The 22,205-nt window shown below is 50.3% G+C and overlaps 2 protein-coding genes across 3 annotated transcripts; one reads left to right on the top strand and one right to left on the bottom strand.

Moving 5' to 3' along the window:
* Window positions 1–261: 261 nt before the first annotated feature.
* NUDC (nuclear distribution C, dynein complex regulator) lies at window positions 262–11,587 on the bottom strand. 2 transcript variants are annotated; one of them, XM_043574168.1, is made up of 9 exons: window positions 11,371–11,587; window positions 8,989–9,066; window positions 3,976–4,179; window positions 3,832–3,897; window positions 2,933–3,052; window positions 2,662–2,856; window positions 1,161–1,244; window positions 948–1,066; window positions 262–529 (listed from the first exon to the last, which is right to left on the bottom strand). In XM_043574168.1, exons 1-9 carry the CDS (start codon window positions 11,449–11,451, stop codon window positions 478–480), a joined length of 999 nt encoding a protein of 332 aa, XP_043430103.1. In that variant the 5' UTR covers window positions 11,452–11,587; the 3' UTR covers window positions 262–477. The 2 variants fall into 2 exon arrangements, with proteins under 2 accessions (XP_043430103.1, XP_043430104.1); XM_043574169.1 differs by lacking the exon at window positions 11,371–11,587 and adding an exon at window positions 10,945–11,197.
* Window positions 11,588–18,098: 6,511 nt separating this feature from the next.
* Window positions 18,099–20,209, top strand: NR0B2 (nuclear receptor subfamily 0 group B member 2). Its single transcript, XM_043574166.1, has 2 exons — window positions 18,099–18,771; window positions 19,574–20,209. Exons 1-2 carry the CDS (start codon window positions 18,231–18,233, stop codon window positions 19,870–19,872), a joined length of 840 nt encoding a protein of 279 aa, XP_043430101.1. The 5' UTR covers window positions 18,099–18,230; the 3' UTR covers window positions 19,873–20,209.
* Window positions 20,210–22,205: the final 1,996 nt, after the last annotated feature.

Below are 22,205 nucleotides of genomic sequence, written 5' to 3'. Positions count from 1 at the left end.
TCTTAAATTCTGCTGAGTCATGGGCCCCTTTAAGAATATGACACGTATTCTGATCCCTGTATCCAGAAAAACTCACCTTTGCTCAGTCACAGACTAAAAGCCTTGTTTTAATTTTCCCTCTAAGTAATGAGAAACAGCCCCAGAGAGGTGTAAGGACTTGCTCTAGGTCACATGGCAGAAGCTGGGCTAAAAGCCAAGCCCCCAGCACCAGCAATAAGAGGCCTGTCCCCCAGGGAAGGACCAGAGGGAAGAGAAAACAGGTGGAGTAAATAGTTTTAATGTGTAACAGTAGGCCAACTGGGGAAGATAAGACACCCCCCACAAGGCCCCAGCCCTTCTCCCATGATGCCCTGGGACCAGTGTGTCTGGGCCAGTCCCATACCTGTCCCAGCCCTGAGGCCCCCAAGTCCCAGGGAAGGGTAGGAAAAGGTGGATGGCTGGGGTTCAGCCCCAAGAGTTCAGGGAGGCATATACGGGCTAGTTGAATTTGGCCTTGGAAAAATCCATCTCCGGATGCTGATCCATGAACCTGGGGAAGGAAAGTAGGAAGAAGGTAAATCAGGCCGTCCCTCTCCCGGAAACTTAGCCCCTTTCTCCCAACCTCCCACGTCAGGTCTAATTTCTTTAGAACCCTGAGCAACTTGGAGCCAGGCCAGGCAAGCGGTAGAGCCTCAGGGTTTTCCTATAGATGGCAATGACCGCTTGTGTTCTCCCTTCCTACCCTGAGGTGGCCTTGCCCTCAAGATGACCTCAGAAAGTGATTAGAGTAGGCAAGCTGAGGCTATCAATCCATAAACCTGGCTGGCTCATTCTGGAAGGGGAAGGGCGGCCCCTGTGTCCTGCTCAGTGACCCACTCACTGCTGTCACCCAGGCCTAGACCCAACACCCACCTCCCCCCCCAGAAATACCCCCCCACCCCCCAAGCCTCCATCTCTGCATTGCTCACTTCTTCAGAATCTCCTGCTTTTTCTGCTCATCCGAGGTGGGCAACCCCATAGACTTCTGCCTCTGGTCGTACATCATCTTTTCCACCATGCTGCGGGTCTCACTGTCCAGGTCTGACAGCTGAGGGCAGGCAGTGACAAAGATGGGTAAAGCTCTGGGGCCACCTAGGCCCTCACCTCCCAGCTGAGGCCCAACACAACCAGCTAAGGCTCACCTTGGAGTTCTCAGGGTTGATCTTCTTGGTATTGATCTCAGGATCAGTGGATACCAAACGGCTCCACCACTCCATCTTGTTGATCTGTGAGGAGGGGAACCACCGGGAGATGGGAGGTAGCCACTCTGTACCCTAGGAACCACCCCCCAACCTTTCCAAAACCCAACTCTCTCCTCTATCCTGTACCTGGGACCCACAAAGCCCTGTGCGGGGACCTAGGGTGCAGATGGGCAAGACCTCTGCCATCCCCAGTGGCTTGGGAAGCAAATGGAGACAGTTACAAATCAGTGTCATCAGGGCAAAAATGAAGTGCAGAGGGAGCTATTCATCCAGGGTAGAGGGACAGAAGTTAGAGTGGCACCAGGACTAGGCCTGAGGGACTCACGGTACACCAGATGAAAAAGCAAGAGAGGACATTCCAGTTGGGAGAAGCTAGTGCAAGGACATGGGAGAGGTGAGTGAAAGGCAGGTAGGCTGGGACAGGCCTGACGTGCCATGGAAAGCTTTCCTTTGACTCATGGCACTTCACAGGGACTACATTTATTTACTGGTGTCTGTGTTGCATCTGAGGGAATGAGGCGAGGCTTCCTGAAGGCAATTTTCTATGTTTTGCTCATTGCTCTCTCACCAGCACTTAAAACAGTGTCTGGCACATAGTACATACTCAGGTATTTGCTGCATTGAATGCATGTACAAACCTAATGTAAAACAAGATGCTTTGGTATCAAAGACTCAATCGTGACTCCATCCCTACCTACAGGTAGGAGCCTGGGCAAATCTGAACTGCCCTTTTCCTGATTCTAAAATAGGAATTTAAAAAAAAATTTTTTTTTTCAACGTTTTTATTTATTTTTGGGACAGAGACAGAGCATGAACGGGGGAGGGGCAGAGAGAGAGGGAGACACAGAATCGGAAACAGGCTCCAGGCTCTGAGCCATCAGCCCAGAGCCTGACGCGGGGCTCGAACTCACGGACCGCGAGATCGTGACCTGGCTGAAGTCGGACGCCCAACCGACTGCACCACCCAGGCGCCCCTAAAATAGGAATTTTAGATCGAACCATAAAAAAAAAAAATTTCAAAAATTAAAAAAACGGGGGGTGGGGGGGGTGCGCGGCACCTGGGTGGCTCAGTTGGTTGAGCGTCCAACTTTGGCTCAGGTCATGATCTCACAGCTCTTGAGTTCGAGCCCCATGCTGGGCTCTATGCAGACAGCTAAGAGCCTGGATCCTGCTTCAGATTCTGTCTCGGTCTCTCTCTCTGCCCCTCCCATGCTCACATGCTATCTCTCTCTCTCTCTCTCTCTCTCTCTCTCTCCCCCCCTTAAATATAGACGTAAAAACATTTCTTTTTAATAAAATAAAATGGGACAGACCTACATTGAAAGTCCTGTGCAGATTAAAAGTGTCCACTAGGCCCCCGGCATGGTCCCTGAGTGAATGAGCAGACACCCTCCCTCCTTTCTCCATCAGGACTCAGACCAGGAGACCAGGCTGCTCACACCTTCTCCAGATGCACCGTCACCACCTTGCCGTCCTCAATGAGCCACGAGCTCTCCTCCACCTTCACCTCGTTGTAGAGCTCCCCGTCAATGATCGCTGGTTGCCCCTTGAGCCCCACCCGGAGGTGCCGCCGATGGATGTCCACCACCACATCCTTCCCCTTCAGCCGGAAGTTCACATGGAAGGGCAACGCCAGCTGCATGGGGCAGGGGAGGTCAGCAGGAGCCCCAGGCTGGCTCCCTAACCTCCTAACCCGAGCCCCGGCCACTCACATCCAGCTCCGACAAGGTCTGGGTCCAGCGGTAATTGGGCAGGTCGGCCCCGTTGCCAAGGTTGGGCTTCAGTTTCCCTTTGTCTTTCTCATCCTCCTCCTCCTCGTCCTCCTCAGCCTCCTGCTCACAGTTGGGGTGCTCAGCTACTTACCTGACAGACAGACTGAACCCCGCTGAGCCAGGCCCAGGGATGGCACTGGGCATACAGCCGCAAAATGAAACAGACCTGGTCCCTGCCCACTCCAGGGCCCACTGGGAGCCAGAGATAAAAAAAATGGCTCTGATCTCTGAGACAAGCAGCATACCATGTGACAAAGGACACAGTTGGTGAACAGTGACAGTCAGAGATGGACCCATGGAACCTAGCTGGGGATCCAAGCCAAGGGACTTGGAAAGAAAGCCCAGCACAAAACAGAAGGTCACAAGGTGGCTATGAACAGGGTTCTAAAATAAAACCAGGCTGCCGAATGATCAATTTTCTTTTTCTGTGTCTGTGGGGCTGAGACTCCTACTGCCAGACCAGAAACTCTGGAAAGACAAATGAATGCCCAAGCGTTGTTTGGGAAGCTGGACTTGAGAGGGAGGAGCCCCAGGGGCACATCCCCCACATATATCGCCGCAAAGGGCCAGGCTGGGCCCACAAACCCCAGCCCACCCAAATGATACCTGTCTAAGCACTGCGCTCTCTCTTAGGCTCTCCTGCCAAGGCTTTAAGACCAGTAGGTTTTTTTTAAACCCAATCCTGTGGTCCACTGTCTAGGAGTGGGATCTTGAAGGATGGGGAGGACCCCCAAAGCTGAGGGAAAGGGCATAGGGGAAAGCATCCGAGACATGGGGAAAGGCTACAGAGTCCCTAGAAGTTTCCAAGCCCCTGACTAGGCACCCCCAGTCCAACTCACCTGCTTCCCTGGTGAGCCAACGCTGCCATTCTTGAGCTGGGCCTCATGATTCTCTGCATCCTTTTTCTGTGGTGAAGGGCACAGCAGTTGGCAAGAGCATCCTCGCTGCCAGTGCTGATGGGGGTGCAGGGAGCCCACTCTTACCTGGTCAATCTCCAGCTGCAGCCTCTCTGCCTCCTCATCTGTCAGCTCCTTGATCTGGGGCCCAGAGGTATCTGACTTGGCCTCCTTGGCCAGCCTGGCTGCCCGTTCGGCCTTCTCCCGCCGCTCATTCTCCTGCCGAGATCTCTTCTCCCGCCGGGCCTTCTGCGCCAGCTGATTGTGGTGGTTGAAGGTCTGTGTGATGAGCTGGGGGAGGGACAGAAGGCGAGGAGGCACTGGGGCTGGGGCCAGTATCCCAAGGCCTGGAGTCCAGTCCCGCCTCTATCTGCTGGGTGCCTGGGCAAAGGCACTGCACTCAGAACCCAAGCTCCTCATCTATACAATGGGGGGGGGGGGGGGGGGGGGGGGGGGGGACACTGTACACACCTATCTCAGAACTCGAATGAACAGCTGCAAAGTACCTGGCACGATAAACAGTGGTTACTTAAAAAACACACAGTCTAGTGACTAAGAACACGACAGTGAAGCCAGACGGGCTGAGTTCTAACCCAAGCTGTCACACACTAGCTATTGTATTTTTGGCAAAGAACTTAACCTGTAAGAGCTTCAGACTCCTCACCTGTGAGGATGAATCCCTATACCTCACAGGGCTGTTGTGCAGACCCAATGGTAAGTGCTCAGAAGGTCCTTCCCTACAGAGCAGGGCTGTTATGAACAGAACTCCAGTCTCCGCCCAAGAGACCTTTCCTGAGCCTACAGGCCTGCACTGACCTGCTTCCCTGACTGATCTCTTCCCCATGTGTACCTGTCTCCAGGACAGCAGCAACTCAGCCAACACATCCAGGATCACCACATTAGCAGGAAGCCAGAGAGAGCTTTCTTGAGGGAAAAGGCTAGACTCCTCCTCTCCTCAGCCCGAGAGCTATCAACGTCAAATCCTTCCTCTCCCACTGTGCCTTCCCAGAATGTTTCCAACCCACATCCTGCTAGCTGGTCTCCCTGCTGCCCAAGAGCTACCACAATACTACTGCCACTGTCACTAGCTGGCTGCGTGGCCTTGGACAAGTGAATGACTTTGACACTTTCTAAGCCCCGGTTTTCTTACCTGTCATGAGAATCGAATAGGACAAGTGCTTACCAAGAGGCTGGCACGGTCCTTGCCACATCATAGCCACATACACAGTGTTAGCTTCCTAACACCCCTTGCCCGACTGAGGCTAATCCAGTGTCAGCCGGTTAGGGGTGGGGACAAGTATGTTCTCCCCTATAAAAATACAATGGGAGAGATGGCCCACCTATTCATACCAATAGGTCTCAAGATGTGGTTCCCCACATCCGCAACACCACCATCACCCACAACTTGTTAGAAATGCTAAACCTCAGTCCCACCCCAGACCTACTGAATCAGACATTCCGGGTGGGGCTCGGCAGCCTGTCTTTTTAACAAGCCCTCCTGCCCAATTCTCAAGCAGACCTGACAGTCACACCTAGACTGGAGTTCCCGGACTACTCCTTCTACCTGTGTGACCGGAGGTCATCACTCTGTGCTTCTATGTCATTATTACCAAAAACAATCTTGCATAAGTTGTTCTTTGCCTAAAATGTCCTTGTCCCTACTCCCAGGTCACCTGGCGATCTCCTGTTCATCCTCCAGGATCAGCTCCAGTGTCTCTCCACCCTCAGCAGGCCCAGGAACATACCCAACTCAGGAAACCCACCTGTGTCTGTCCACACATCTGGAAGAGGCCTCGCGGGCACTCAGCACATGATCGGTGGTCAATTTACCACCTTCCAAACATCTCTGAGCCACAGCTGGATGGAAGGAGGGGTCTGCAAGAGCTGAGGGGCATAGGTGGGGCTCAGGTTCACAAGTCACCCATGGGCTCCTAGACCTAGGTTCTACCAAATGCCCCGTGGCTTCTCATTCATTTGATGTCCGTTCCTCCGGCTACCCCCAAACTCCCAACCTCATGCCACATGGCAGTTCTACACTCTACAAGGCTGAAGGCCACCAAAAGCATCCCCCAACCAAATGGGTTAACAAAATGGAGAGTGTGTGAAAGAGAAGGGAGTCACCTGAAGGCCATTGTGCTGTCAATAGAATCAGTCATGGGACAATTTCGCCAGCGAAGGCTGTTCCACCAAAGGGCCTTGGTCCCAAATCCCTAATCGGGAAGACCTTGAACTCAAGCCATTTGCCAACCAGTGGCCAAGGGGAGGCGGGAGCAGGGCCCTCCCCTCTCCCAGCTCCAGTGAATCATGTTACATCCCATTCGTCCTGTTCCTTCCTAGCTCCTGGAGGTTAGGTGAGGGCAGAGCTGAACCACCAGGCACAGCCAAGGCCAATCACAGCAGTCTCTGACCCCTCCTCCCAATCTCCTCCCACCAGCTTTACCCAGGCTCAACCCCAGGCAGAGACCCCTGGGGGTGTGGAGCCTACTCTATGGTGCCAACCAGGAGGCTGTCAGAGAGCCAAGCATCTGTTACTAGACACATCTTTGGGAACCACAGCCCAGCAGAGCAGGGAAGGATGAGGACAGCTGGGCTAATTCTACAAGACGGGCCCCAGGGGCACCTGGGTGGCTCAGTCGGTCGAGCTTCTGACTCTTGATTTCAGCTCATGATCTCACAGTCGTGGGATCAGTCTCCAAGGCAGACTCTGTGCTGAGTGTGGAGCCTGCTTGGGACTCTCTCTCCCTCTCTCTGCCCCTTCGCCGCGCATGCACAGGTGCGTGCACACACTTGCACAAGCGCTCTCTCTCAAAATACAAATAGACATTTAAAAAAAAAAAAAAAAAAGGAAGATGACAGGCCCCAGACTGTTAAGCGGGCAGACCTGAACACAGGCTTTCCCTGACCAAGGCTGGGTGATCGGGGAGTAAAGAGCGGTTCCCACCAGCCTGGCAAGAAGAGACACTGAGAGGTAGGAGATATTTAACCTTACCATGGCGAGGGTACCCTAAAACATCGGAAGGAGAAAACATACGCCTGTTCTAGAACTTCACATAAATTAAATCATTCAAGAAGTACTCCTGTGCGTCTTCCTTTGAAAAGCTGAACAATATTCTATTAGATCCATCATATGTATATATGACACTATTCATCCATCAGTGGATGCTTGGATTGCTTCCACTTTTGGGTTCTCGTGCATAGTGCTGCTGTGAACACGGGTGTACAGATCTCTCAAGACCCTGCTTTCAATTCTTTTGGTTATGAACCCAGAAGTGGGATTGCTTTGGCTCCAACAGGTTCAGAAAAGGACCATGAACTTGATTCTCAAATGCCAGCCACTTCATCTACATTACCTCTTTTTATCCTCACAACAGCCCTATGAAATAAGGATTTAGACGCCCTTACAGCTGCGAAAAATGAGGCTCAGAGAAAACATGATTTACCCAATGCCACACAGTGGTAAAGCAGGAAATGGAGGGGGAGACTGGAATTCCAACTCACGTCTACCTGATTCCAGAGCCTTTGCTCCTAACGGGTGCACTTAAAAATGATGTACCTGGTGGCCTGTACACAGCAGGCACTCAATACCCAGGAGTTACTGTGTTACACATGGAGACCAGGTGGGAAGGCTGGACAGGTTTCTGCCTGCCCGAGAGTCTGACCCACCTCCTGGGGAAGAGCTGAATCTAAGTGAACAAAGAGCCAAGGAGCATGACAAGGTCTAAGACGGGACCAGCAGACAACCATACATGGCAGCTACCATCACCCCCATACCTGTAAGACACCACTTCTTTATTCACCGCTCTCCCTTCTTCCAACTATCTCTTAATCATCCTTCATACCTCAAGCACCGCTTCCTCACAGTCTTCCTTGAGCCCCCAACCTAGGGCAGTCCCCCATTTAATGTTCCTAGGGCTTCTGCCCGAACACCCACTTCTTCATTTATTAAGGGGTGGGGGCAGCATGCTACACCGTGAGATCCATGAAAACAAAGGCCAGTCTGTATTCACCTATGTAATCCCAAAGGGTCTGGCATAATACCTACCACAGACAAAGCATTAAGTGTTCAATAAATGTTCACTGAACGAATGAACAAATGCTATTATAAGGCAGTCTGGCCCGCAGAGAAACAGGAGGTGCTGGCGCTAACACAGAAAGAATATTTGAGCCAGAAGGGGTCCTACAGGTCAGTAAGTCCACCTTCTTCCACTTTGCAGACATGTAGACTGAAAGGACAAGAGAATTGGTGGGAAATCAACCAACCCACACAACTGGGCCGAGATTCCAGGACTCCCACTCTCAAGCCAGTGTGTCCATGACAGAGTAGCCTCAGATCATCAAGACACAGTATAGCACATTCTAGCTTGTCAGATGCCTGACACCACAGGAAGCAGTTTGCAAAATGTCTCCCTCTTGTTACTATGTCTCTTTACGTGAAAACAGTATCGATGTCCTAAAAATCATTGTTCGGTGAGGTAACATTTTCACAACTTACCAATTTTCAAAAATATAATTACAAGCTAAAGTATCAGAAGGAAGTTCAAGGTCTCAGAGCCTGTACCACAAAATGCAATTCCCAAATCCATGAACTTTGGGTCACCGTATCTGGGAAGACTGGGATTGGTTGGCTTTAAGTTTTCCTGTATTTGTTTTCTAAGCTCAATTTCTAACATTTGCCCACTCTCACCACCAGGTAGGTAATTAGATAAAACTTCTTCAATGGAAAAGGAATCCAGCAGCATGCGGTCAAGGGCAGAAGACAGTTTTACAACAGACTCTGGTTCCAATGGTGGCTCTCTCACAACTTAGCTCAAGACTGAGGACAAAGTGCCAAACACCCTTGAGCCAATTTCCTCATTTGCAAAATGGGAATAGTAACACCTGTCCTTCTCAAACTGCTAAAGGATCACGGGAAATAGAGGCAGATAAAGCACCTGGCAAGGAAATGGGCTTCAATAAACGACAGCTTGGTTCCCGTCCCCAACTCTTCACCCTTGGCATTTTACTTCTGCTGAAGGCTATTATTACGCCAAAAGAAGACCAGGGGAGCTTTTCTTCTGAAGAGACAGAGCTTCCCAAGGGACAGCAGGCCCCAACACTCACCTTCTCTGCCATCCCCTCTTCTCCTCCAACGAAAAAGTCTGTTTTGCGTCGAAGGAAGCTGAAGAAAGTATTCACAAGCTGAAAGACAGAAGGAGACTGCAGCTGTGGAGATGCCACAACGGGAGCCCCTTGACTGCACAGAAATCGGTTTCTTGTCCAGGAGGGATCTTGGGACTTGACTGTTTTACCCCAAGCCTCTCATCAGAGGAGACAGCCTCCCTAACAGGTCCTACCTTAGTCACTTCCACGAGGAAGCCTAACTTAACCTTATTTAGATTGCCTGAAAGGTAGATTTCTCATTTCTCCTGTCTATGGGTACATGGGTTTCATATTCCTTGTGGGTCTAGAAGGAGCCTAAGGATATAGAACACTCCTCTCAATCCAGGGGTTGAAACATCTAGGCCCAGCTTTCCTCTCCAGACAGTAAAAGTCCATCCAGACTGGCACTGGCTGAGTTACTAGGGCAGAGACGGAAGGAGGAGAGTATATGAAGCCACTTCAGAGAAGTTTAAAACCAACTAACTCTGACTGGTACACCAGAGTATCCAAATGGTTAAGAATACAAGTTTGAAGATCAGACTGATACATATTAGCTCTGTCATCTTGGGGAAGTTTCTCAACTCTAAAACAGAAACAGCAGCAGGACCTATTTCTAGGGACCCTGTGAGGATCAAATGAGATAATGGAGGTGAGGGCCCTTAGTAGCGCCTGACCCAGAGCAAGAGACCTCCTATATTAAGCCATAGCTTTTTTTCTTTTTAATGTTTATTTGAGAGAGAGACAGAGAGAGACAGAGACAGAGTGTGAGTGGGGGAGGAGCAGAGAGAGGAGGAGACACAGAATCCGAAGCAGGCTCCAGGCTCTGAGCTGTCAGCACAGAGCCTGCAGAGCAAGAGACCTCCTGCCAGAGTGAACTATGGCTTATTCTGTCTACATCCCCAAAGCTTGGCACCAGGCTCAGCGTATATGCTCAGTAAAACTTTTCCTGAATGAAATGATCTAACGGTGACCAAGAATTAGCACCTTAGCGCTTTTATCTGCCCAAAAGTTCTAGCATCAGATTTAGAACCACTCATATCTTCATGGTTTGAATTTCTACTTCTAGACACTTTTTTGATTCACTCAAAAATGAACTTGTTCCCAAATCTAATGTCAACAATTCAGGAGGATGAGGAAGGGAATCTTTCACACCTGCAAATTAGTAACTCTCTTCCCACCTCAAAAGGCTTAGGAGTCCTTGGTCTCCACAGGCACCTGGGTAAAAGAATGGGAATAGAAAGCTCAAAGAAAACTTGTTCCCAGTAAGACAAAGAATCAGCAATGGACTGTGGAAAGCACAATGGCCCAAGGAGTCTGGTCCTGTCTGGTCAGGAACCTGTTGGATGATTTTAGGCGAGTTCCTTTGGTTTCTTTACAGAATGAGAGTTCTGGAACCAATCTCGATAGGCTTTTCTATTTCTAACTTTCCACGTTTTTGGCCCAAAAAACCAACTCCAGAATCTGTAACAGTTGGTTCTTATCGTTCATATGCTATGTGTTATTATGCAATCACTATGTATGAATTATGCTTTTGAAAAGTTTTAAGCTCCATCAGGGCCAGGACAGATTTCTGCTCACATCTATATGCCCAGGACCCAGTCTGGTGAGTGTCTGGCACACATCAATCACTCGAGAAGTATCTGAATGAACAAACCTGACTACTGAGAATTCCTTACTGTCCTTCGAGACTTTTCCTGTCCAACAAAGATTCGGAAATTAAAGGACTTGTAGCTCTATCTCAAAGACAAAGGAACTGAGGCTTGGAAACGTGGAAAGGTCCCTTGTAGGTAGGTGCTGGAAAAAACTGTGAACCCAGGCCTCCTACTCCCCATTCACGGCCTAAAGGGACCACGTGCTAACATCACCCCGCCCCACCTCCACCACCACCACCCCCCCCACCACCCCCCACACACACACATTCGCCAGCTCGGTCCAGGTCTTGGTAGATGCAAATCCCAACGTATAGGATGCTTCATCCTAAGAAATGCTCTTCGAGGGAGGCCATCAGACGGAAAACGAGGCCGGAAGCATGTATGAGACTGGGGAAGGGTTAAGGGAGAGGGCAGCGGGTTTTCCAGAACCGCGTTCGGAGACGCCGGAGTTGCTAGATACTAAGCGGGGCCGGGAGCCCGGGACAAAAACGAATGGGGCCCTAAGTGCCACGGGGAGGCCAGACCGGAAGCTGGGTCGCAGTGAGGACGTAGGAGGAATCCCAGGAACCCGCGAGGCCCAAGGGTGAATCTCGACCCCAGAAAACAGAGAAGTGGAGTAAGCGTGGCTAGGACCGCGCGGGTTGGCGAGCGCCTCAGGACCAGGCCAGGCCGACGCCGCGCGGGCCGTTACCTCCTGCACGCCGCCCTCGTGCTGCTGCGCCATGGCCAGCAACATGCCGTCGAACCGCTCCTCCTCCTGTTCTCCGCCCATCGCGCCTGCCTCTAGCCACGCTCCGAGTTCCCAGCTCCGCACTCGCGTCCCGCGTTCTCCCTGCTCTTTCGGGTCGCGTCCGGCCCAACGGCTCCAGTCGTCCGCCTTCCGCAACGGAGCCGGAAACACGCACGCGCCGCACCGCCCAGGCCCGCCTTCTCGCCCTGTCTTCCCGCCTCCCTCCGGGCCCGCGACCACTGACCGCGCGGCAAACAGCCCGCTTCACCGACCATTGGTCGACATGCTGAGCCAATCGTCGAGCGCGTCCAGGAAGCGGTGGGCGGAGCAAGGGTCCCGGAGTTTGGCGTGAGTTGCTATGGTCACCAGATGCTTTGGAGTCTTCCAGAAAACCCTGAACTAAAAAATCTGGCCGGGTTGGAAGTTAAAAAGGGACAAACTCTGAGCTTCACCCCTGAGAGTGACTTCCCAGCTTGTAGAAAAGTGGAACTGAGAGTGTCCTAAGTCCTCTCTTCCAGTCCTTCCATGAGGCAGCGGAGGCCCTAGCCCAAAGGACAGCCTACTTCTGTCATCATCACACACTTGCCAGGACCAGTTTCTTGGGATGACAAACTGTACAGTGGCTCGAGCCTCGTCCTGGGAAGGGCTCCGTGCTTGGTTTAATGCTCTTCTGATGCAGTCTTGAAATTCTTAATTTTTGAACAAGGGACAACACGTTTTGCACCGGGCCCCACAAGTTATGGAACGGTATTCAACCTTCAGTGGGAGACACGTCCCAGCCATCTATGGAAAACCGCTCCACTTTTGCGGTGAAATTCATCATCTTAGTCTTCTCAGGGATTCTACCCTTGTTATTGTCCTTTTTTTAAATCTCCTGCATCACAAATGTTTTTCTTCTGGATCATTCCCTTCAATTTACAAACATGCTCTAATGTCGCTTATTTTTTACCATTCCGTGACTCCCATTTTCTCATCCTACCACTGCAATTTTCGGTTCTCACTTACAGCAAAACTTGAAAAGATTGCTATACTTGTCTCTCCACTTTGTTACCTTCTATCTTTCCTCAATTTATTGTAATTAGTTTTTTTTCTTTTTTTAACATTTATTTTTGAGAGAGAGAGAGACAGACAGACAGAGCACAAGCAGGGGAGGGGCAGAGAGAGAGGGAGACACAGAATCTGAAGCAGGCTCCAAGCTGTCAGGCTGTCAGCACAATGCCGGACGCAGGGCTTGAACCCAAGAACCGCAAGATCATGACCTGAGCCGCTGTTGGTCGCTTAACCCCACTGAGCCACCCAGGCACTCCCTAATTAGTCTTTTCTTAAAAGACTCTAACCAAGGGTACAATGACCTTGTGTTGCCAAAGCCCATGGACCAATATTATCTTCCTCAACTTCCCAGCTGCATCTGACAGTTTGCTCCCTCTTCCTTCTGGAAACACTCCCCCCACCCCCCGCCCCCACCCGGCCTTCACGCCATACATAGGTCTCAGAAAACACAGCTCTCCACGGTGAGAAAAAAAAAAAATCCAAGACGTATCTTTTTAATGTTTATTTAATGTTTTGAGAGACAGAACACAAGCGGGGGAGGGGCAGAGAGAGAGAGAGACAGTATCCAAAGGAGGCTCCAGGCACTGAGCTGTCAGCGCAGAGCCCTATGCGGGGCTCAAACCCACAAACTGTGAGATCATGACCTGAGCCCAAGTCGGTCGCTTAACCCACTGAGCCACCCAGGCGCCCCAAAAAACCCAAGCTCTAAAACCTTGGAGTCCAGCTTTACATGACCATCCCCCACAGAGGGGTCTCCTTCTCCTCCTCCTCCACTGCCTCCTTTAGAAAATGAGGGTGAAAGCAAGAGCAATAATAATGACCACTGCCCTTCCTTTACTGAGCACTTGCTGTGTGCCAGGCTCTTTGTGTCCTGAAAAACACCTAGGAAAGGCATTATTAGAGGCAGAGTTTCTGTGAATCTAATGAAACTTGAACCTCAGCGCCCTTCACTTGCACATCCAATGCCTTGGGAAGAGGCTGGGCAAAGTCTTCTTTATATAGATATAGATATAGATATAGATATAGATATAGATATATAGATGTTTTATAGATGTTTTATAAATATTTTACAGTTATAGATATTTTATAGATATATTTTATAGATACAGATATTTTATAGATAGATATAAATACTCATAGTTCATGAGTTCAAGTTTGAGCCCCGAATTGGGCTCTGAGCTAACAGTATGGAAGCTGCTTGGGATTCTGTCTCCCTCTCTCTCTGCCCCTCCCCTGTGCACTCTCTCTCAAAATAAATTAAAGCTTTAATATATATATTTTTATTTTGCAAAAATAAAAAGTTTAAATTATAATTGCTCAAGACCACTGTTTGTACTGTTTTTTGCCCACTCTATCCCACTTCCCACTATGAGTGATTCCCAAGACACCTGGGAAGAACCTGGGTGGTGGAGGAGAAAGAAGGACATGTAAAGAGAAGAAGCAAATCTGTACAAAATTCTTTCAATCATCATTAAATTGTCACTTCATAGTGATGCCAACTCAAAATGGAAGTTCTCTCCTATAAAGAATATGCAGCATATACAATTATAAATACTCCGTGCATAGAGACGCCTGGGTGGCTCAGTCGGTTAAGCGTCTGACTTCAGCTCAGGTCATCATCTCACAGTCGGTGAGTTCAAGCCCCATGTCGGGCTCTGTGCTAACAGCTCAGAGCCTGGAGCCTACTTTGGATTCTGCGTCTCCCTCTACCTCTGCCCCTCCCCTGCTTGTGCTCTGTCTCTCTCTCTCAAAAAATAAACGTTAAAAAATTTTTTTAAAATAAATACTCCACGCATATATTTCTTTTTTGATAGTAATTACGCAAAGTAGAATTTATCAAAATTCCTACTACAAACCTATAAGCACGACTACAAGTATCAGAAACATCTGTATGAAGTATCCTGGCTATCAAGAATAAGACATGTTTTTATTCCTAAAAAAGAAAAAAAAAAGAATAAAACCTGTTTTTGATCAACCATTCCAGAGGAAAGACAGAATCACCGCTCCATTTTCACTGAAGGAATTTATTTTTAAAAATTTTTAATTTTTTAAAATATTTATTTTTGAGAGAGAGAGCATGAGCAGAGGACGGGCAGAGAGAGAGAGGCAGACAGAGGATCCAAAACGGGCTCTGTGCTGACAGCAGAGAGCCCCATGTGGGGCTAGAACTCACCAGTGAGATCATGAACTGAGCCGAAGTCTGACGTTCAACCAAATAAGCCACCCAGGTGCCCCTGAAGAAATAAGGGGGAGGGAGCCACAGTGGCCCAGAGCAAAAGTCAGAGCCCCAGCAGGGTGAGGAAGGTGGCCATATGGCATGGGGTCCAGCAAGGTGAAGAAAGTGTCCCTGAGTGGGAGGGGGCAGCCAGACACAAGCTATCAGAGCCCAAGTGGGGTAAGGAGGGCATTTCATAGGGAATCGGGTGGTGGTAAATATGGGAGACTGATTATAAATAGATCCAATAAGTGAATAAATTCAGAATGATGAAAGCCAGAGTTCTCGGTGTTGGAGAAGGGAGTTATAAATATAAAAAGGGGAGAATGAGAATGAACCCTGTTATAGTAGATTCGAATTGCAGGTAATAGTCTGAACCCATGTTTTATAGTATGTATAAATAGATATAGAAATAAATATAACTGTAAGTGTGGGGGGGGTGTACTCTCCTTAATTCTGGAAGGGCCTGGGAGCAGTGACACCCTCATAACAGTGAGCAAGTCCAGGTTTCTAATTACCCTCCCAGTACCCAGATCATGGTTTTTAAATACTACTCTCTACTAAAAGATTGAACCAGAGCTTCTTGGAGTACTGGTTGATTGCAGGGGCTTGAAAAGAGGTATCTGCTTAGACCGGAAAACAAAGGATGTTCAAAGAATGATGGGGCATGACAAAAGGACAGACTCCAGCTTGAAAGAGCTCCCGTGGGCCAAATCTGTGACAATCTGAGCATTCAAATAAATAACGATAGTAACAGATTACAAGCCACTAAACAAAATAGGAGAACATGAGTTCATAAATAAATACATACATACATACATTCCAACTATGAGAAGGTATGTATCTACATTTTCAAAATACCTCCTCGCAAACTACAGATTCATTACAAAGGGGAAGAGAGTAAGTATAGTGGAGAGGCCTGGCAGACATCACCTTACTCGGGTGACTAACGAGAACCACAGGACAGATGGAAATGTGTGCTATCTGATAGAATGAATCAAGAACACCTCACTTCTGTGATATTCCTGCTAAAGGTACATAATCTGAGTCTGATCACAAGGAAGTCTTAGACAAACCCAAAATTGAGAGCCTTGCTACAAACTAACTACAACTCTTCAAAAGCGTCAAGGTCGTGAAAGGCAAGGAAAGACTGAGGGACTTTTCCTGACTGACAGAGACTAAAGAGACATGACAAATGCAGCGTTGAGATTGTGGACGGAGCCCTGTCTCTGGAATACTTCCTCTAGAGCATTTGCTGAAGCTTAAGTGAGGTCTGAGATTAGATGGGAAATGGAAGGGAAGAGGCAAGCAAAGAATGTGCAGCTAAAACACGTAGGCAAATATCGTCAAGCAATTAATCAAGGTATTGTGTTATTCTCCCGGGTTTGTGACATTCATGTTTTTCTGTCAGCTTATTTTAAGTTTGTAATTGGCAGCGATTAGTTTTCTCATTTTATTAGAAAAAAAAATTTTTTTAATTTTGGGGGGCACCTGGGTGGCTCAGTCGGTTGAGTATCTGACTTTGGTCAGGTCCTGATCTCACAGTTCGTGAGTTCAAGCCCTGCATCAGGCTCACTGCTGTCAGTGCAGAGCCCTCTTTGGATCCTCTGACCAACCCTTCCCCCCGCTCCTCCCTCACTTACACTCTTTCTCCTAAAAAGAAATAAGCATTTAAAAAATAAAGATTTTTTTTTAATTTTTAAATAATCTCTACACCCAACATGGGGCTCAAACTTAAAACCCCAAGATCAAAAGTCACATGCTCTACCTACTGACTGAGTCAGCCAGGCCCCCCCATGTTTTCTCACTTTAAATATTCGCTTTCATACCTGATTTTCTATTCCTAAAGAGGACCTTCCAAATTGTAGAAGCTTCAGGGCCCATAAACTCAATATGCACTATTGGCCTTTCTTGTACCTTTTAAAGATGAGGAAACTGAGGCACAGCAATGTAAAGTGACTTGCCCAATGACGCTAAGTGATGGGGCAGGATTTGAACCGAGGGGTCTGACTCCAGTCTCCTTCGAGGGGATGCTGAAGAGGTTTCAGTTGTGGAAGGTTGTGGAAGGAACTTTACAAATGTAAGGATTAAGATTATTCACAATCGAATGAAAGATGTGCACCTGTTTGTCTGCTGGGGCTTGGTTCCTTAGGCAGAGGAAAGGGAGGAGCAAAGTCCTCCTACCGAATGCCAGAAACTGCTTAGAATTTCACATCTAGCACCTCACTGTGTTATTGTCCCAGATGAAGCTCCTGAGGCCCACAGAGATTAAGGGATCAGCCCAAGGTCACACAACTGGAAAATGACAGAGCCAGGAGCACGTGCCAGGGATGGTGATGGCTGCCCAACCGTGTGCTATAGCAGAAGGCTTGCCAAGCTGGGCTTGCCAAGGTCCATGAACACGACACAGCCGAGGACCTTCCCACCCTCTCCTCGACCCCATGCCCCACCGTCCTGAGACAGATGCCCGGGACAGAGTTGCCACGTGGCTGGCGCAGAGCAGCGTTTCTGCCCGGATCGTAAGTCGGCAATATCTGTGGACCAGGTAGCCGCGAGGTGGAGACCCGGGTAGCCACCAGCTCTGGAAAGCTTAGGCTACACAGATCTGGCTGAACAACTGGGCCAGCGGATCCAGGGGAACAAGCAAGGACTTTGGAGTCAGACAGATCTCTTCTTGGTGGTGTGACCTTGGGCAAGTCACTTCACCTCTTTGAGTTTCAAAAAGTAAGAATCTTGCCTCATAGGCAAGCTCTAATATTCGACTGGAAAGTTCTTGGCCCACAGGAGGTGCTCAGTAAGTAGCAGCCATATTTCAATATCGTTCCGGGAGGGCTTCTCAGCAGACACAGCCTTTCGGGAGCTTTAGGAATCCAGGCTGAGGAGAGAGAGTTCTTCAGGACCTTATTTCTGCAGGGTTCCCCCCCCCCCAAGAACTGGAGTCAGAGGAGGGAGGCCTCCTAGTGTGCACAGTGGGCAAAGTCCTCCCAGCCCCCCAGGGTCCTGGCTCCCTTCCCTGCAGCCTGTTCCTTACCAACAACAGGAGCAAAGCCCCAAGGTTAGGCAAACAAGTCAGTGATAAGGCACTTCCAGGTTGGGCCTTGCATTCAAGGCTTGTCCAGCTCTGGGGTTGGCTTCCCAGCTTAGTGAGAGTCCTACAGGCACCAATAGGGAAACCTGCCATGACCACCTGCTGATGGTGCACCTGAGGCCTTGGTGCCCTGGTACAGCCTGGGTTAATGACCTTGTTTATCCACTTGAGTCATCCGATAAGGGGCAGTCGGGCCAGCGAGCAGGCAGTCCTGTACCCTGCATAGGCTGCTTCATTGACTAAAGTGATATCAGGGCCACGTGGAGCTCCCAAAGCCCCCTCCCCCACCACTTCCCCACCAATCCTGCAGGGTCAGTGCAGTGTTTCTTTTTTTTTCAATGAACATGACTTCTGGAGTCAAGGTTGTCAGGCTGTTCCCCCCTCCCTCCCACTGGGGTTATAAATAGCACCCACAGCGCAGAGCAGAGGGCAGGAGAGCTGGGAGGAAGGAGGAGCAGATCCCCAGCCATGAGTTCGAGCCAGCCAGGGACCTGCTCGTGTCGGGGTGCTGCAGGCCGCCCGGCCATTCTGTATGCACTTCTGAGCCCTAGCCTCAGGGCCAGGCCCTCTGTGCCCCCAGCCCGTAGTCATTGCCTGTGCAGGCAGCACCGGCCTGTCCGGCTGTGTGCTCCCCATCGCACCTGCCGGGAAGCCTTGGATGTTCTGGCCAGAACAGTGGTCTTCCTCAGGAACCTGCCGTCCTTCTGCCAGCTGCCCCCCCAGGATCAGCAGCGGCTGCTGCGGGGCTGCTGGGGCCCCCTCTTCCTGCTGGGGTTGGCCCAAGACACTGTGACTTTCGAGGTGGCCGAGGCACCAGTTCCCAGCATACTCAAGAAGATCTTGCTGGAGGAGCCCAGCAGCAGCTCAGGCAGCGGCCAGCTGCTAGATCGACCCCAGCCCTCGCTGGCTGCGGTACAGTGGCTTCAGTGCTGCCTGGAGTCCTTCTGGAGCCTGCAGCTGGGCCCCAAGGAATATGCCTACCTGAAAGAGACCATCCTCTTCAATCCTGGTGAGCTTCTAGACACTCCTGGGGCCCAGCCAGGGAAGGCGCCTGCTAAGGGCTTCACGTCCGTTATCTCTTTGGGTCCTCCTTATCACCAAAAAGCCACCTCACAAAAGAGGCTCAGAGAGGTTAAGTGATTTGCTGAAGATCCACACAGCCAGGTAGGGGCAAAGCAGGGATGGGAACTTAGGTTTATTCATTCCCAAGACTAGCCCTGGCCACTCTATCTAAGAAAGTGTCCTGACCCTCAGGGAAGGTGGGAGTTGGGGGCGGGAAGATGGGCAGACACAGCTGTGCCTCCGTCACAGAAAATTCTGTGGGTTCAGGAGGACCCCATAGAGAAGAATGGGAATGTGAGATGAGAATTCCTCCCCAAAAAGCCCTAGTGGAATATCTAAATTATAGTAATTATGGTGATAGTAATGAATATTCATATTATGCCTGCCATATGTCAGGCTCAATTATAAGGGTTTTGCATAGACTAGCTGATTTAAACTTCATAACATACCTAGGAGATAGGTACTATTATCTCCATTTTACAGACGAGGAAACTGAGGCACAGAGATCAATTTATCCAAGGCCATGCCACTGATAAGTGACAGTGCGGGATTCAAACCCAGGCAGCCTGGCTCTTACCCATTACTCTGGGCTGTCCCACAAATGGATGGATAAATAAAATGATAAATAAATAAATGGGGGAGGTAGTAATGGGGCCTCAAAGGCCAACCCCGCAACCTCAGGGCTTGGGCCAGGATTGCTGCCTGGGAGTGGGGTACTCACCAGCCCTCTTCACCTTCTCTGCCCACAGGTGTGCCGGGCCTCCACGCCTCCTCCCACGTTGGACACCTGCAGCAAAAGGCTCATCATGCTCTGTGCAAGGCCCTGGAGACCTGGTGCCCAGCAGGCCAGGGCCGCTTGGCCCGTGTCCTCCTCACAGCCTCCACCCTCAAGTCCATTCCGCCCAGCCTGCTTGGGGACCTCTTCTTTCGCCCTATTGTTGGAGACACTGACATCGCTGGCCTCCTCGAGGACATGCTTTCGCTGAGCCAACCTGTTCCAGCCCAGGCAGAGATCAAGTGTAGGTTGGACGGAGGCTGGCAGCGCTGACTTGGCCCAGCTGTTCCCGGGGGTGGCCTAATGCTCCCAGAGGGGGCAAGTCTGTATAAGCAGCGCTTCTGGAGTAAGCTGGTCCTCGCCCAACAAGATGGGCTTTGGGGCTCCGCACCCACCACACCTGTCCCCTTGGCCGTCCTTGGTTTGACATGGTGCTCCAGCTCTCTGGCCATCCCTTAGTGATTCCTAGAGCCTCTGGGCCAGGATTCCTGTCCCCTCCCAAGGTGGGGATGGAAGATTAGATGACCCGTTGGGCCAAGAGTCCTAATGACTTTGTACAGAACTTGTCTAAGTTATTGGTTTTTGTAATAAAAGGCATGACACCCTTGGAGCCTGACACTGTAATTTGTGCATGTGGAAGGGACTGTCCCACCTCCAGGGTCTACCCTGCCCCTATCAGAAGGAGTCCAAGAGAAAGAAACCGTAAGGAGTGCTGGAGCCACTCGGGGAACTAGGATATTAATTTTTTGGTGTGGAATGCTTATTTCATTTTGGGGGATGAGATTTATTTTGTACAGGTCTGAATCCAGGGGATGGGATCAGTTCAGGACCCCCTCACTTCCTGGCGTTTATCTTTGGGGCTGGGGGTGTCTCTCCCTCTCCCCAAATCCGCTACTGACCCCTCCCTTGACCTCTGACCCCTACAGGCTCCCTCTCACCTCAACGAGCGTCAGATCACAGCCAGTGAGGAATATGAAGCAGTCCATTCCTAAACTAAAACAGACAAGGTCACTGGAATTCCTGCAGTTTGGGGTCGCTCACTTCCACCGCCCCTGCTGATGACAGAAGAGGATAGTCCACTGCTCTCCCAATGGGAGGGGCAAGGGCATCTAGGGTTGACCTGGTGCAGCTGCTTGGAGGCCAAGGCTGTCTGAGGTTTAGCTGCCACACCAGATGTTCAAGTCGGAGACACTTCCATGGCAGTTAGTTCACAGATACTGCCCTGAGCTCCCCCCTACCCCCGAGTTCCCTTCCGTGGCCCCGCTGTCCCAGCCCTTCTCCTGGAATCCATTCTCATTGGCCACAACTAGAGGGGCAATGGTTGGCATAGCCATGGACTTCAGGACCGCTCCATTCAGTGCATGGCTTGTGTCTGTTCTGATTGGTCAATGTCTGGCCCTCAGTGTTTGTTAAATATTTTGAATATCACCCAGGTTAGGGTAACTGACCTGCAGGCAGGAGGGAATGATAACAACACACATGCCTATAGGACCCCCTTTCAGGCCTCCCTCCTTCTTTAGCAATAAGGCCTGCCCCTACCAGTCCTACCCCCTTCACCACCAGTTTGGATTCTCTTCATGGGGCCAAGTTAATTATTGCTCAATGAGAGGTCATTCACTCAGGGACAACAGTTGAAGAGTTGTCATTCAGGCCTCTGCTGAAGGCCCCCAGGATACGGACCACAGGGAACTAACCATATACCCATTCTGGGCACCCAGTGCCACAGCAAGGGCACCCCATCCCTTACCCAATCACCTACTCACCACTCAGACACCCAGAGTGACAGAAACGCACAGCTCACACCCTACAACAAAGATACATACAACTCAGACCTACAGCTCTCTCTGTTTCTGTCTCTGTCTCTGTCTCTGTCTCTCTCTCTCTCTCTCTCTCTCTCTCTCTCACACACACACACACACACACACACACACACACACACACAAAGACGTACAAGTCAGACACACCTACAGACCCATAAACCAGAACCACCATCCACTCACACACAGCATTGAAAAGCACAGCCAAGATGCACTCACTCAGTGACATACAGCAGACCCAAACACAGGACAATAGAGACATGCACCCAAGCCAGATGTTCACACATACATCCCTATGCCCAAGGGTGGGGCACACGCTATGGAGACACCCTCCACTGGGGAATGTTCTCCATGTTCTGTAGGTCACAGGAAAGAGAACAGTGGCCCTCAAAGTAAGCAGACCTGTGTCTGCACATCTTCATGGTCTACGCAGAGCCTGCTAATCCAGCCCCAAACTGCCTGGCATTTTGGGGCCTCAACTAACCAATCACCCCCTTTCCCCATGGTGACCCCCAACATCTACCCTCCTCTCAGACAGGCCATTTGCTCAACAGCTCCCCCAAGCCAGGACGTAATCAAATTCCCAAATAGAAGCATCCTTTAGAACCCAGAACAGGCCCTGCATTCCTTTGCCCCCTAACCTCCCACCAGAACTCCCCAACTCAGACCTTGGGCCGCCAGTCACCTCTCCCTGCCCTGCCCTTCCCAGCACTTTGACAGACACCGCCCATTTCACCTTGCAAATGCATGAGGCAACTCTTCTAAGAGCAGATGCCTTGTCTCCCCATA

Source organism: Prionailurus bengalensis, chromosome C1 (assembly GCF_016509475.1).
Source record: "Prionailurus bengalensis isolate Pbe53 chromosome C1, Fcat_Pben_1.1_paternal_pri, whole genome shotgun sequence".
In the NCBI taxonomy this organism is placed as follows: domain Eukaryota; kingdom Metazoa; phylum Chordata; class Mammalia; order Carnivora; family Felidae; genus Prionailurus; species Prionailurus bengalensis.
The sequence above is the reverse complement of the archived record's forward strand: the minus strand, read 5'-3'. Positions and strand labels throughout refer to the sequence as shown.

Bases quoted from the DNA above. Each gene is read 5' to 3' on its own strand.
- NUDC (XM_043574168.1), bottom strand. From the start codon at position 11,451: ATGGGCGGAGAACAGGAGGAGGAGCGGTTCGACGGCATGTTGCTGGCC. The intron at 3,053-3,831 runs GTGAGTTGGACT...AACTGTGAGCAG, and splicing joins TTGGCTCACCAGGGAAGCAG to GAGGCTGAGGAGGACGAGGA. The intron at 1,245-2,661 runs GTGTGAGCAGCC...CCCTCCTCACAG, and splicing joins TGACGGTGCATCTGGAGAAG to ATCAACAAGATGGAGTGGTG.
- NR0B2 (XM_043574166.1), top strand. From the start codon at position 18,231: ATGAGTTCGAGCCAGCCAGGGACCTGCTCGTGTCGGGGTGCTGCAGGC. The intron at 18,772-19,573 runs GTGAGCTTCTAG...CTCTGCCCACAG, and splicing joins GACCATCCTCTTCAATCCTG to GTGTGCCGGGCCTCCACGCC.